Source organism: Erythrolamprus reginae, chromosome 5, assembly GCF_031021105.1.
Source record: "Erythrolamprus reginae isolate rEryReg1 chromosome 5, rEryReg1.hap1, whole genome shotgun sequence".
In the NCBI taxonomy this organism is placed as follows: Eukaryota; Metazoa; Chordata; class Lepidosauria; order Squamata; family Dipsadidae; genus Erythrolamprus; species Erythrolamprus reginae.
In genome coordinates this window covers 1,088,388-1,102,933 of record NC_091954.1, presented here as the reverse complement: position 1 = coordinate 1,102,933, position 14,546 = coordinate 1,088,388, and the positions used below count along the sequence as shown (strand labels likewise).

At 41.2% G+C, this 14,546-nt stretch overlaps 1 protein-coding gene across 3 annotated transcripts in view; it reads right to left on the bottom strand.

Moving 5' to 3' along the window:
* NRG3 (neuregulin 3) overlaps positions 1-14,546 on the bottom strand; it is a 698,544-nt gene that overhangs the window by 29,995 nt on the left and 654,003 nt on the right. For all 3 annotated transcript variants that reach the window (XM_070751913.1, XM_070751911.1, XM_070751910.1), the window contains one exon: positions 1,330-1,432. In XM_070751913.1, coding sequence (XP_070608014.1) covers positions 1,330-1,432 — 103 coding nt within the window. The remainder of the gene's footprint in view (positions 1-1,329; positions 1,433-14,546) is intronic.

Genomic DNA, 14,546 nt, shown 5'->3' with positions numbered 1-14,546 from the left:
CTATTACTATACCTTCTTTTCTATTCTTTCTTAGATATATTTTACTAGGAGTATCTCCTCTATAACCTTCATCGTGTATTTTACCATGTGTATATAGATATATATCCACTAAAACCCTCCTTGTGTATTGGACCAAATAAATAAATAAATAAATAAATAAATGAATAAATAAATAAATGATCTGCCTTCCTTCCTAGAGTGGGCAACTGAAGGGACCAAGGGACCATTTCCAGATAAATGTGGCCTTTAACATCTACCTGCCATTTGTTAGCCTTGCTTTGATATCCTCCCTTTCTTATTCCTCAGCTTCAATGAGTTTCCCTACAGGTGACTGCAAACCACTGTGAGTCCCCGACAGATTGAATAGTTTGTAAGTGGAACAAAGAAACAGAGTAAATGAAAATGAAATTTAAAAACAAAATATGTGGAAGGAAGAGGCAGTTTAATGCAATGGGCAAATAAACAATGTTTTAAAGTCCCTTCCACTGAAATCCATGGAGCTTAACTCAAAATAATTCCCAGTAGAGTGAGTTTTCTCACTCACCAATATTAAGCATCAAGATAATTGACCTGCTGGATTTGAACCTGAAGAATGTCAGGGCTTTGTTTTTGTTTGTTTTTTTGGTCTTTTTGAAGAAAACAAATGTCCTGTATTTCTCTTTGCTTCCAAGAATGAAACCACAAAGGAAAGAAAATGAAACGAGATCAGGAATGGAGCAGAATAAAAATGACAAAGCAAAGGACAAAACACTCCTGATAGCAAGAACAATTCGGTTACAAATCTTGGAAACTGAATTAACAAAACTCCTGGACTAGAAGACTTCCAAGGAATTTCCTATTCCATCCTATTCCATTCTTCATTCCAATACATTCTATTCTATTCTATTCTTCCATCCCATCCCATTCCATTCTTCATTCCAATACATTCCATTCCATTCCATTCCATTGGGTGAATTAGATCCGCTTTAACGCAGACATTGAACCAACCTGGACAAGACACTTGATTCGTATTGATTCAAACCTGGAGTTAATCCAACAGTTTGCAGAGTTGCACTGCAGAGTAAGATGGATAAATGGATGGCATATAAATTTAATATTTAAAAAGTTGGTCCCACTAAACACACATGCCCATTTAGAGAAAAACCATGTCACTTGCTCCAAATTAATTCAGAGTCCCACCTAAGCACATTAACTATGGCTCTACTATGTGTATTTTAATTTCAGGGCAGGAAAAAGACCAGTCTTTTTTTTTCCCCCCAGAATGAGAGACCGAGTAAACGATTCAAGGGATGGGAAATGTCTCGACCGGCTAGAAGGAAGGAGCCTTACTTTGTTCTGAAGTAGAACGCTGCGGAGATGGTGCCCACGATGACGATCCCAAAGACGATGCAGGAAATGGACAGCACCTGTCGCTGGTAGACCTCTTCACTCTCTGTGGACGGCAGAATTGAGGACAATGACAACGTTAAACAGAAATACTGAGAACTACGATGGTCGTCTCTTTTGAAAAAGGCATAAACGGGGTCGACACTTTGCTCAAGTGGTCCATAATATGTACTTCTCGTTTTGACTAAAAGTTGCTCAGGAGATTTGCGTTTCATGGAACGTTGAGTTGTTGGCCAACGCGATACATGAAGCTTTTGTGAATCCTCCAAAGACCCCACAATGGACAATAAGGCTTACTGCACGATCTTCAGCTCTTTTAACCGAGTGGTTTTCCTACAGGGAGTAGGTTACCACATGGAACTATCCCTATATTTTACATGGCGTATTTTGAAGGATCTGAGATTAATTGGCAAGCTATTTTAGGTCGCTGGCCAGCATCCCAATGGCCCAATATTTAACTGTCCACCTACAGGTTTGGCTTTAATTGCTTCTACAAAAAGAAGAGACTTCTTAAAAGTTTCTCTCAATGGTTCCCATGGATCTAGAAGCCTGTTATTATAAAATTAAATGCATTCAGCCCAGGCAATAGCTGCCCATTTCTTCAGAAAACCTTATAAGCCAGCCAAAGTCATTCCACTAACACAGTGATTTTCAACCTTTATTGAGCCGCGGCACATTTTTTACATTTACAAAATCCTGGGGCACACCACCAACCAAAATGACACAAAATGACACCCTAAGACACTCTCCTCTCTTTCTCCATCCTTGTCTCCTCCCCACCCGTGTGTGTGTGTGTGTGTGTGTGTACACACTCTTGAACCATTTCCAAAAACAGGTGAGGGCTGGGTTTTTTCTCTTATTCTTTGGGTGCTTTTTATCATATGCTTTAAATCAAGAGTCACTTCTCTCTCTCTCTCTTGTTTCTCTCTCTTTCCTCTCATTCTCTGCCTCAATCATTTTCTCATTTCTCTTTTTTCCTCCCCTTTTTGCTCATTTCTCTCTCTCCCTCCCTTCCTCTCCTTTTCTCTCTCTCTTGCTTTCTTTCTCTCTCTCTCTCTCTTGCTTTCTTTCTCTCTCACTCTTGCTTTCTTTCCTTTTCTCTCGTTTCTTTCTCTCTCGATTTCTCTCTCACACACACTCTCTTTCTCTCTCTTTCTTTCTCTCTCTTTCTCTCTTTCTTTCTCTCTCTCAGCAAAAAGTTGCGAGACCGGAACCTGAGCTTTCTTCTTCGCGGCACACCTGACCATGTCTCGCGGCACACTAGTGTGCCACGGCACACTGGTTGAAAAACACTGCACTAACACAATTGTTATTGTGCTTCAGGAGTTTGCTTTGCCCTTTAACTACACAATTGTTTTTGGCCTCCATATTGTTTCTCTGACTTCCAAGCCAAGAAGCAATATCATAGGTTGGAACTTTACAGCACTAGGGGAACCCCCCCCCCAATTCCAAATAAATAAATAAATAAATAAATCCTCCAGTTTGATAGAATTGGAAACAAGCCAATTTTCTCAGAGCTTTCTCTAATATTAGACGTGGACTAATGCACAGAATATCCCTTTCCTAGCAATTGTTTATTACTATTATTTTTAAAAATTATTTAAAGCTATATCTACTCTATGGTAAACATGGTGATCACAACATTGAAGTAAACACTAGAGAAGATAAGAAGACCATTTCTGGTTAATTAACATGCAGCTGAGACACTTTAAGTAGAAGTGAATTAATAATTCCCCGCTGTATTTTAATATTTTAATCAAAGCCTATCTCTTCCCACTGGCCTTTGCATTCCATACCGTTGTACATTAACGTATCCTGCAAGAATTAATTACACTAAGGTGGCTAAACAGCAAGATTACAACTTCAAGGATATTGACAAATATCTGTGTAAATATTGAATTGAAACTTGGAAAGAAATATGTCCTGCATTTGATCATTTCCAGAAGCAACGCAAAGGTGGGGACAGAGCAATACACACAGGGGACGGGGCTGTTTTCCCTGACACATATCTGCAAAGAGTAATCGTTTAATTCGACATTTCACATAAATATTCATGAAAGAGCTTTCTGCCATGATTGTTTTGTCCTTAGTCAAGATGAATAATGCAAAGGGACATGAATGAACTAAAATTATTTTTTAGGCTTGATTCATTTTAAGTAAGAAAGAGCGAAGCAAATGTTGAACTCTCCCACCGAAATCCACCTAGACCCCTTCTGCCTGGTGGGGAGGCATTTGGCAACAGCCTGGTTTTTAACTCCTGCAAAATATACACCTTTCCTAATGTACGCACAACTGACACACTCATTTGTTTTTCACACATGTTCAAAAATATCTACCATGCAACCATAATATATGGATGAAGAGAGCCAATAATTATCTAATATCTTCATCTGTTATAGATTTGTTATAAATTGTTTTTCACTTTGTTGTGAGCCGCCCCGAGTCTGCGGAGAGGGGCGGCATACAAATCTAAATAAATAATAAATAATAATAATAATCTCAATCAAATGCTTTAAAAAAATGGAAAAAAGAAGATACCCCGACAAATCTAACCATTATTAGTAAAATTATGGAATGCGCTGAATTATCAAAAACAACAATGGAAATACAAAACAAAAACGATTCAGAGTTCTACAAGGCCTGGGAGAAATGGTTCAGATGGTTATCTAACTTTAAAAACAATAAAACAAAAACCAATCAAAGTTTCTCAACATAAATTAAAAGAAAGATATACACAACAGAAATTCTGACCAAAATCAATACAATCCCTGTCTGAGTTCAATCCACTCGATAATTACTAACAGTTTACCAATATCATAACTCACAAATATCTCCTACTCATAAAACTAACAAACATAACCAAACTAAGTCGTCACAATACATACTCCTGCTAGTCTGCAGGTATTACCCCCCCTTCTCCCCCCCTTTCCCCCCCTTTTCTCTCTCTCTTTCTCTTTTTCTCTTTCTCTTTCTTTCCTATCTCACTCCCAAACTACTTTTCTTTCCTACGTTACTCCTAAACTACTATATTTTATAGATATAAGATTATGTAAATACGAATATTGAATACAAAATAATTATCTATAGAGAAATGTTTGAAATGAATATACAACAATATATATGTGCTACTGTATAAAAAGATTGTTTACCCCCTCCCCCTCCTATTTCTCTTTTTGTATTCCCATCCCCCTTTCCCATTCTTAATAAATTAATTAAGTATATTAAAAAAAGGCTCGTTCCATAACCCATTTTCCATCCATTTTAAAACAGAAAACAAAACCTTTGAAAATGAATAGTCCAGCTAAAAATATTTCTCATCCACACATTCAGAGTTGCAAACAATACTTTCCATACGTCTCCAGAACAGGTAAAGTCACCTACTGGAATGCATAGCAATTGTTTGCATTCTCTATATACAAAAACAGAGAGATTTCTCCAGGTTAACACCCCGGAAGAAATATTTCGAGTCACAAAAAGCATTCCGCATTTCAGGGATTGCCAGCAGAAAAGTCAGCGGATGTAGGCACACGTCAATAATAATAATAATAATAATAATAATAATAATAATAATAATAATAATAAATAATAATAATAATAATAAACCAACGTGAACCTGAGAGTTAAAGGCTGAAAACAAATGATTCATTTACACTGAGAAAAGAGATTGTTGGTTAGTATGGGCTGAATCCATGTTTCCCATTCAACCAGACAAGTGTACATTCTTGCATTGTTTACTGATAGTTGCGTGCAAGGGCTTTTCCACACGCAAAAGAGTCTTGCATGAATTTATGGCCTCGTTTTATATCTTTACTATCTCCTGCATTAGTTCTTTTGCAAACGAAACCTAATGCAAAATATTAGGATTGATACCGACAGTCGTTTGCTGTCTAGAAATGAACAAGACTGTCTGGTTTTCAGTTTATCTCCTTATGCAACCATGGCTTAGTTTTACTAGGCAACAAGCATCCTAACTGGGTGACCTGGTTATCTTCTGATATTATCAAAGTGTTGGTTGTGACCTATAAAGCCCTTCATGGCATCGGACCAGAATATCTCCAGGACCGCCTTCTGCTGCACGAATCCCAGCGACTGATTAGGTCCCACAGAGTTGGCCTTCTCAGGGTCCCGTCGACTAAACAATGTTGTTTGGCGGGTCCCAGGGGAAGAGCCTTCTCTGTGGCGGCCCCGGCCCTCTGGAACCAGCTCCCCCCTGAGATTAGAGCTGCCCCTGCCCTCCTTGCCTTTCGTAAACTCCTTAAAACCCACCTCTGCTGTCAGGCATGGGGGAACTGAGATAACTTCTCCAGGCCTATACTGTTTATGTATGGTATGATGTGTGTATGTTTTCTTAAATTATGGGTTTTTAGTTTTAATTATTAGAGTTGTATTGTACATTGTTTTTTCTATTACTGTTGTGAGCTGCCCCGAGTCTACGGAGAGGGGCGGCATACAAATTTAATAAATAAATAAATAAACAAATAAACAAACAAACAAACAAATAAATAATAAATAAATAAATGAAATACAATACAATAAAATAAAATAAAATTAAGAAAATGGGATTTTGACTGGATTTTTGCCACAAAGAGTACTCAAAGACCTTAACCTGAGATTGGAAGGACTTTTGGGAAAGTCCTACCAGGCTGTAGGTGTTGTTGTGTTGAATTGTGTAAGTGAAGCCTTGGAGAGAAGAAGTCGGTCACCTTTCCTGGTCTCATCATGTTCACAGTTTGCTACCTGATGTTGTCTAATTAAAATACATGTGCAATTCATTAGTTTCGGAAGGGGCCAAGTTGTTTAAGTTGAGTCACTAATGAAGCGGGGAGGAAGGAATCGACTGTCCAGCTGAGTTGTTTTGTGGAGATGCATTTGTGTCATTTAAAAATAATAATCAAGAGGACGGCAACAAGTTAGAGCAGGGTTTCCCAACCGTGGCCACTTGAAGGTATCTGGACTTCAACTCCCAGAATTCCCTAGCCAGCATTCGGCAAGTAGCACAATTTTCTTTAATTGCTATAAAAGCTCAGTTCCAAATAAATGATTGAAATTATTTCTGGGTAAAAACATACAATTTAATTATTTCCTATTTTAAAATAATGAAGGAATATACTCAGGTACTAGAGAAGGACGGACAATTAAAAAAACTATGAAGTATTCAATAGACAGTGTGTGAACTACCTACCTCCACTGCATCCCTCCCGGTCCTCCACATGGGGGCAGTAGCCTCCCCCAGAGGCTTTCCTGGAGCCTGGAGAGGCTAAAACAGCCTCCCCCCCAGCCTCATGAAGGCCAAAAACCAGTCGGTCAGTGTGGGCACGCACGCTGGAACTGACATAGAGCAATGCCTCGTGTGCCCCTATAAAACGTCCAGAGATACTTTACCAGAAGAGCCCCCCACTCCTCCACTCGCAACAGAATCCCCTATGCAACTAAACTCACAATCCTAGGTTTAGAAAGCTTAGAAATACGTCGCCTTCAACACGACCTAAGCATAGCCCATAAAATCACCTGCTACAACCTCCTTCCTGTCAATGCCTACTTCAGCATCAACCACAACAACACACGAGCACACAACAGATACAATCTCAAAGTAAACCGCTCCAAACCCGACTGCAAGAAACACAACTTCAGTAACCGAGTAGTTGATGCATGGAGCTCACTACCAGACTCTGTAGTATCCTCACCTAACCCCCAAAACCTGACCCTTAGACTGTCCACTGTTGACCTCTCCCGATTCCTAAGAGGTCAGTAAGGGGTGTGCATAAGTGCACCAGCGTGCCTTCCATCCTCTGTCCTAGTGTTTCTCTCTCACTAGCATCATGTACATAAATATTATATCTTTGTATACCACCAATAGGTACTTGACAAAACAACCAAACACCCAAAGCAAGCAAGAAAATGAATGAACAAATAACCAAATAACTAAATAACTAAGTAAATAAATAAATTAATACATATGGCTGTGTATGTCACAGGTTCGCCATCATGGCTCTAGCATAATATTTATCAGAGCCACATTCTCCAGGACAGAATTTTCCACCAGCCGCCATAGAAGCCCTCAACTTTTCTCCAACACTCCGCGGTCTGCACTGGCTGCCGATCAGTTTCCGGTCACAATTCAAAGTGTTCGTAATGACCTATAAAGCCCTGCATGGCATCAGACCAGACTATCTCCGGGACCGCCTTCTGCTGCACGAATCCCAGCGACCGATTTGGCCTTCTCTGGGTCCCATTGCACTAAGCAATGTTGTCTGGTGGGCCCCAGGGGAAGGGCCTTCTCTGTGGCGGCCCCGGCCCTCTGGAATCAACTCCCCCTGGAGATCAGAACCACCCCCACCCTCCTTGCCTTTCGTAAGTTACTAAAGACCCACTTAAGTCACCAGGCATGGGGGAACTGAGATACCACCCCAGGCTGATACAGTTTACACATGGTGTGATTGTGTTGTATGGTTCCAATGTTGGTTTTAGAATGTTTTTAGTATTAGATTTGCTACACTGTCACTATTGTGTTGTGAGCCGCCTAAATTCTGCGGAGAGGGGTGGCATACAAGTCCAATAAATTAAATTAAATTAAATTAAAGCTCTCCCCCCTCCCTCTTTTTGGAACAGAGGCTGCCAGAAGAAGCAGGTCAGGTTTTTTTAAATCTTGTTTTTCCGTTATCGGAAGAGAAGCCTAATGTTCCATACAATATAGTCCAATTTTGTATTGCAGTGATTAGAATAAACGCCATGCCCGGGGAAGGCTACGTTACGAGCTGTATCACTGGAGTTTTACATAGATTTTTTTTTAAAAAAGGTTTTATTAGGCTATATCGCTGTAATGTAATTTTGCTGCCCGACTCTTTTATTGTTCTGAGTGTTGATTGAATAAATGTGTCCCCGTGTGCTTGCGCCTCCTCTCTTCCCTGAAGGGTTGATAGCCAGCCCTGTTGTCAGGCAACTGCAGGAACATAACGTAACACAGGGCCCTATTGCCCCTCACCTATTACGGGGCGGGTGGGTGGACAGGCGGACAGACAGACGGATGATAGATAGATAGGATGGCTAGCTCGATAGATAGGAAGGATAGATAGATAGATAGATAGATAGATAGATAGATAGATAGATAGGATCGATAGATCGATGGAAGGATGGATGGATAGACAGACAGAATAGATAGGATAGATAGATAGATAGATAGATAGATAGATAGATAGATAACATAGATAGATAGATAGATAGATAACATAGATAGATAGATAGATAGATAGATAGATAACATAGATAGATAGATAGATAGATAGATAGATAGATAGATGATAGATAGATAGATAACATAGATAGATAGAAAGATAGATAGATAGATAAGATAGATAGATAGATAGATAGATAGATAGATAGATAGATAGATAGATAGATAGATAGATGATCACATGAACCCACCAACACACTGCAGCTGCCATAAGTACATGCCAGTTTACAAGCATCTGATTTTTTGATCTTGTGATCATGGGGATGTTGAGGACTAGCTGAACTACAAGTTGCATCCAAAGGTCCAGGCTTCATATGATTCAGACTTTACTGTGTGATGGTTGGTCTAGATCAAGTTGGGTGTCTTGACCCTTGTGAAGAGCTGTGATCTGCTGCACTTTGCCCATCGCTCTGAGAATGACTCTCGGGATATTGGAGTTCAGATCCTTGTCTGATTCGATGTCTTTTTATTCCTTGCACTTCGTTCCTGGATGCTCAGGGTGGGAGCTGAGGGAAACCCCATTCAATTGTGGATTGTCACAATCTACAAAGGGCTGAATTGACACGCAGGAAACATTTTGACAATGCTGCTTTGTAGAGCGTTTTCTTCTCATTTCATCTTTCTCTTGTAAAATGCCAGGGAATGAACTGACCACCCCGAGTCACGGATAAAAAGCGTCCGTGTTGAAAATGCAGTGTCTTATTAATTCGCTTAGGCACAATATGGACTTCCTTTTTTTTCAAAATTAAAAATGAATTTTAAAAAAAATATTTTCTAATTTTCTACTGAAGCATCTCAATGGCGATTTTTACTGGCCTGGTCATGAATTCTATATTGTGGTCAAACTGTGGAGCAAAGGAGATGTACGAGTGGAATTGATGTCCCTAGTGGTCTCCCACCAGAAGAGTAACCAGGTCTAAATCTGCTTTGTTGTTTGAGAGCTCACGAGATCAGCTTTGGGCCTGATCCTGGTGAAGGGTTCCATCTTATCCCGGCTGAATGGTTATGAATATTTCTAATATTAAGGGTTTTTAAAATTATTTTTCTTGTACTTACGAACATAATTCCATGACCAGGTTCTTAAGTAGAAAAGTTTGTAAGAAGAAGCCAATGTAAAAGCAAATAATGTGTGTGATTGGGGAAACCACAGGGAGGGTGGAGGCCCTGTTTCCTCCCAGGAGATGCCTAGAGAGGCCCCATGGAGGCTTCTCCCTGCCTTTTCCAGCCCTGTTATGTCCCAGAAGATTCCTAGAGAGGCCCCACGGAGGCTTCTCCCTGCCTTTTCCAGGCCCTGTTTTCTCACAGGAGATTCCCAGAGAGGCCCCATGGAGGCTTCTCCCCGCCTTTTCCGGCCCTGTTTCCTCCCAGGAGATTCCTAAAGAGGCCCCACGGAGGCTTCTCCCTGCCTTTTCTGGCCCTCTTTCCTCCCAGGAGATTCCTAGAGAGGCCCCACGGAGGCTTCTCCCTGCCTTTTCTGGCCCTCTTTCCTCCCAGGAGATTCCTAGAGAGGCCCCACGGAGGCTTCTCCCTGCCTTTTCTGGCCCTCTTTCCTCCCAGGAGATTCCTAGAGAGGCCCCACGGAGGCTTCTCCCTGCCTTTTCTGGCCCTCTTTCCTCCCAGGAGATTCCTAGAGAGGCCCCACGGAGGCTTCTCCCTGCCTTTTCTGGCCCTCTTTCCTCCCAGGAGATTCCTAGAGAGGCCCCATGGAGGTTTCTCCCTGCCTTTTCTGGCCCTCTTTCCTCCCAGGAGATTCCTAGAGAGGCCCCACGGAGGTTTCTCCCTGCCTTTTCTGGCCCTCTTTCCTCCCAGGAGATTCCTAGAGAGGCCCCACGGAGGCTTTTCCCTGCCTTTTCTGGCCCTCTTTCCTCCCAGGAGATTCCTAGAGAGGCCCCATGGGGGCTTCTCCCTGCCTTTTCTGGTTACAGTTTCAGAGGCTTGGGTTTGTAAGTGGAAAATGGTTCTTGAGAAGAGGCAAAAAAATCTTGAACATCCAGTTCTTATCTAGAAAAGTTTGTAAGTAGAGGCATTCTTAGGTAGAGGTACCACTGTATTTATATTGTTTTCCACCCAAAGTCTGTAAAGAGTTGGGCAGCCTAGAAATCACAACAATAGTCCGTATTGTGACAGAGCTAATTAATAAGATCTACAGTCAACAAATCTCATTTGATTCCCTAAGATCCCAAACATCTTCTGCCTTAGAAGATCCCGAAGATCCCTTGGAAGATCCCTGGGATCTTCTGCCCTAGAAATGGAAAATATAAATGCCCTCCGGAAGACCCCTCTGACCCTATGCAGTGCAGAGTTCCCTGCTGTATTGAAGGTAGAAACACTCAAAAATGTGCTTCTTTTAGTGCATGGCTCTAAACCTTGGCTCTCCTGGAAATAAAGAAACACTAACACATACACACACACACAGCTACCACTGCTGCTACTGCTGCGCTGCGTCTCTTGCTTCGGTTGTGTTGCGTGTGTTTTTGCTTCTCCGCAAGCACAGGAAGCAAAAATGCGCTGAAATATCTTGAGGGGAATGCGCACAAGAGATTTTGGTGATTTTTTGCTTCTGCACATGCGCAAGAAGCAAAAAAGTACAAACACGGTGTTTTTCATTGTGCGCAAATGGCGCAATCTGGTGGCCGGTGCCAGTGTGCAGTCCACTACCGCACCGGTCACAACCCACTGCCGCTCTCTGCTGCCAAAAGATTGTCATCTAGTGACAAGGAAATTAATCTCAGAAATGCGTCGCGTGGAAAGATCCTGTTTTTGACAAGAACGTGGAACCATCCGGAAGAGGATTGTGGCGGATTAATTTTTTTTTTTAAAAAAATTTCCATCTCATTTTTGCGCAGAGCAAAACAAAGGAGCGCAAGCCAAGCACGACTGCGGTGGTGGGAGTGAGGACGCTGGTCGCTGGGTTGGGACAGAAGCTGGAGATCGGAATTAGAAACCAAGTTCTCTTTGGATGGCTGATCACGGAGTTGCCTGCGTCTGTTGCCGTTGCAAGCCTCTTCCTAGCCAGCACCTTTGCTTCTTATCCAAGGAATATTAAGCAGCGTTTTCTAAGCCGCCATCGACAGCCGAATGTTCTGGTTCACATAATTCATAATTCCAATTTGATTTTTTTTCTTTTAAAAAAACACACACACACAACCACAACAGATGTTTTGCAATGTTTTAAAAATAGAATTGCTTATGCTAATTTGACACCGTGCAACGTTCCCTAGATGGCAACGGAGAGATGCTGAAAGCGCCTCACTATTTAATTATCATCTGAAAAGAAGCTTTATGAATGCTGTCAGCTGCGTGTTAGATTCATTTCCCCTCTCCAGCGAACTGACCGAAGGGCCTCCCTGTTTTGGTGGCGGGTCCTTCAGTTGCAATTGTACTTTAAAAGGCCTGTGGATGGGAGGTCGTCTAGGTAGACTCTTGGCAAAGGCAACAAAGGTCCAAACTCAATCCATGGACTACAAATAAACGAACCCTTTTCCAACAGTGACTGCAACATGCTTACCTTCTGTCTCGATAGACACCCGTACCAAAATCGTCAGAATGGTGGGATCCCCAGTTATAACTTTAAAACCCCCCAACTATGACCTCCTAAACACGGAACCCTCATCTATTCATCGGCAAATCCTATTCACCGGCTGCAATAGTGCTGAAGATCGTTATAAATTATTTTTTGCTTGAAGTCAAAATAATAATTAAACTATATGCACCACCAATGCCCCCCCCCCAAATGGGAAAAACAAATTACCCATAGCAATAAACAGATGCCAACAAAGACGGAACGCACTAAATCCTAAATACAGCAGTCGGTTCCTCTTAAGTGGATACTGGCGGGCTGTGCCTGCATCCCAACCTCTGCACCGACTTGACACCTTTATTTGTTTGTTTATTTGCTTATTCATTTATTCACTTATTTGTTTATTGTTTATTTGTTTATATCTTTATTTAATCCGACTTCTATGCCGCCTAATCCTGAAGGACTGAGGACGGCTTACAATAACAATATAAATGCAACAGCAATAAAAACTCTAAAACCCTGATTTAAAAACCCATAATGAAACAATCAAGACAACACGCATGTATACCATTCATACAATTTGGCCATGATAGTTGTTAGTCCATGGCCCCCAGGCCTGCTGGTAAAACCAGGTCTTTGTGGCCTTACGGGAGGCCAGTAGGGTGGGAGCAGTATGGACATCAGGGGGAGTTGGTTCCATAGAGATGGACCGGCCACAGAGAAGGCAACCTGCATTGCTTAGTCGATGGGGCCGGGAGGAGGCCATCTCTGTGTGCTCTTGGTCGATGGGAGGTGTGTGGAAGGAGACGGTCCCATAATAACCAAGACCTTGAATTGTGTCCAGAGACTCATAGGAAGCCAGTAAGGGCCATGTGAGTTGCATCAGCTGAAAGCCGGCAGAAGATGACCCTGAGAAAGTTTCCTTATCACGTTCTCAGGGCAGCTGGGACAATGATATCTTCACACCTGTGGACTGGCTGAATCCACATCGGACTGTTGGGTGGGGTCCCTAATTCCTTAATTCTAATTGTATTGGCTAGGGACCTCAGAACCTGCGTTTCTTTCATCCTGCAATCACCATTATTCAATAAAAGATTCCTTTTGAAATGCTAAGTTTCAAGAGTCTTTACTTTCTTGAATAAGGAGGAGAGGCTGGACCTTATTACATGATTTCCTCCACGGCATTTTAAAACCATCCAGGTTTCCAAACAATAAATTGTTGAGACTTCTGGTCCACCATCCATTAGATATGGATATGTGACAAATAACCTATGAATTTCTCTCTTAAGACCAATAAACTATTTCTTAGCAAACTTCGAACAGTATATTAACCAGCACTGTGACACTACTACTGATTTTAAATCACAAGCGTCTTGCACACGATTTGAACTTTACTGCTATATATCTATACTTGGACAGACACACAGACAGGCAAACACGCAAAGAGGGAGCAGATATTTCAACTCAGATCCATTGTATGGTTTCTCTATCTCAGATTTTCTTGCTTCTCTTATTTAAAGAAATTTGAGGACAATAATAGCTCTAATATTCGGTGTGACATGATGGTCAGAAGCAATCAAGGGTGCAGAATGAGTAGTACTTATTTGATGCAGATTATTCAAATTAAGTCAAGAGTCCTCAGCATAACCTGTTTTGTGCTTCATCAATTCATTGCTTACCTGCTTAGAATGTCTTTACAGTAATGCAAATGAGCTCAATTAGACTTACACGGACCAAATATTTTAATCACTGCAATGTGTTTTGGAGTATTTTGATTTTTACTTCTTTTATCGCCTAATGAAATTATAATTATTCTTAAAGGTTACTTTTCTGATTTCATAGCAGAGCCATACAGGCGGTGATCTAGTTCAAGATTATTCAGTCTCACACTCATTAAATTTGTCCTGTTACTGAACTGATCAATAAGGAATTTTCCAATATCACGACTCTCCAAAGTCTTAGCTACTTTAAACCTAAGTTTTAACTGAAGAGAGGCATCTATTTAACAAACCAATCATAGCTGCCTTTATGTGCCTCTTGCTTATTTGAACCTCGGGGAAATGGAACTTCACTAACATACGCTTAGTGATTTTTAAAAAAATCAATTTTAATTTCGTTATTTGCAGCAAACGCAGGAACTAACTAAATCTTGCCTGCTCACCCTTTACGTTTTGCTATGTTTGCTCCTTTATTTCTGCTCCACTTGTGGGTGAGGAGCCATTGCGAGACAGTCTGAAGTTAGTTGGGGGAAAGATCAAAAGCAACGTGAGAAAATGTTATTTGACTGAAAGAGTAGTAGATGCTTGGAACAAACTTCCAGCAGACGTGGTTGGTCAATCCACAGTAACTGAATTGAAACATGCCTGGGATAAACATAGATCCATCCTAAGATAAAATACAGGAAATAGT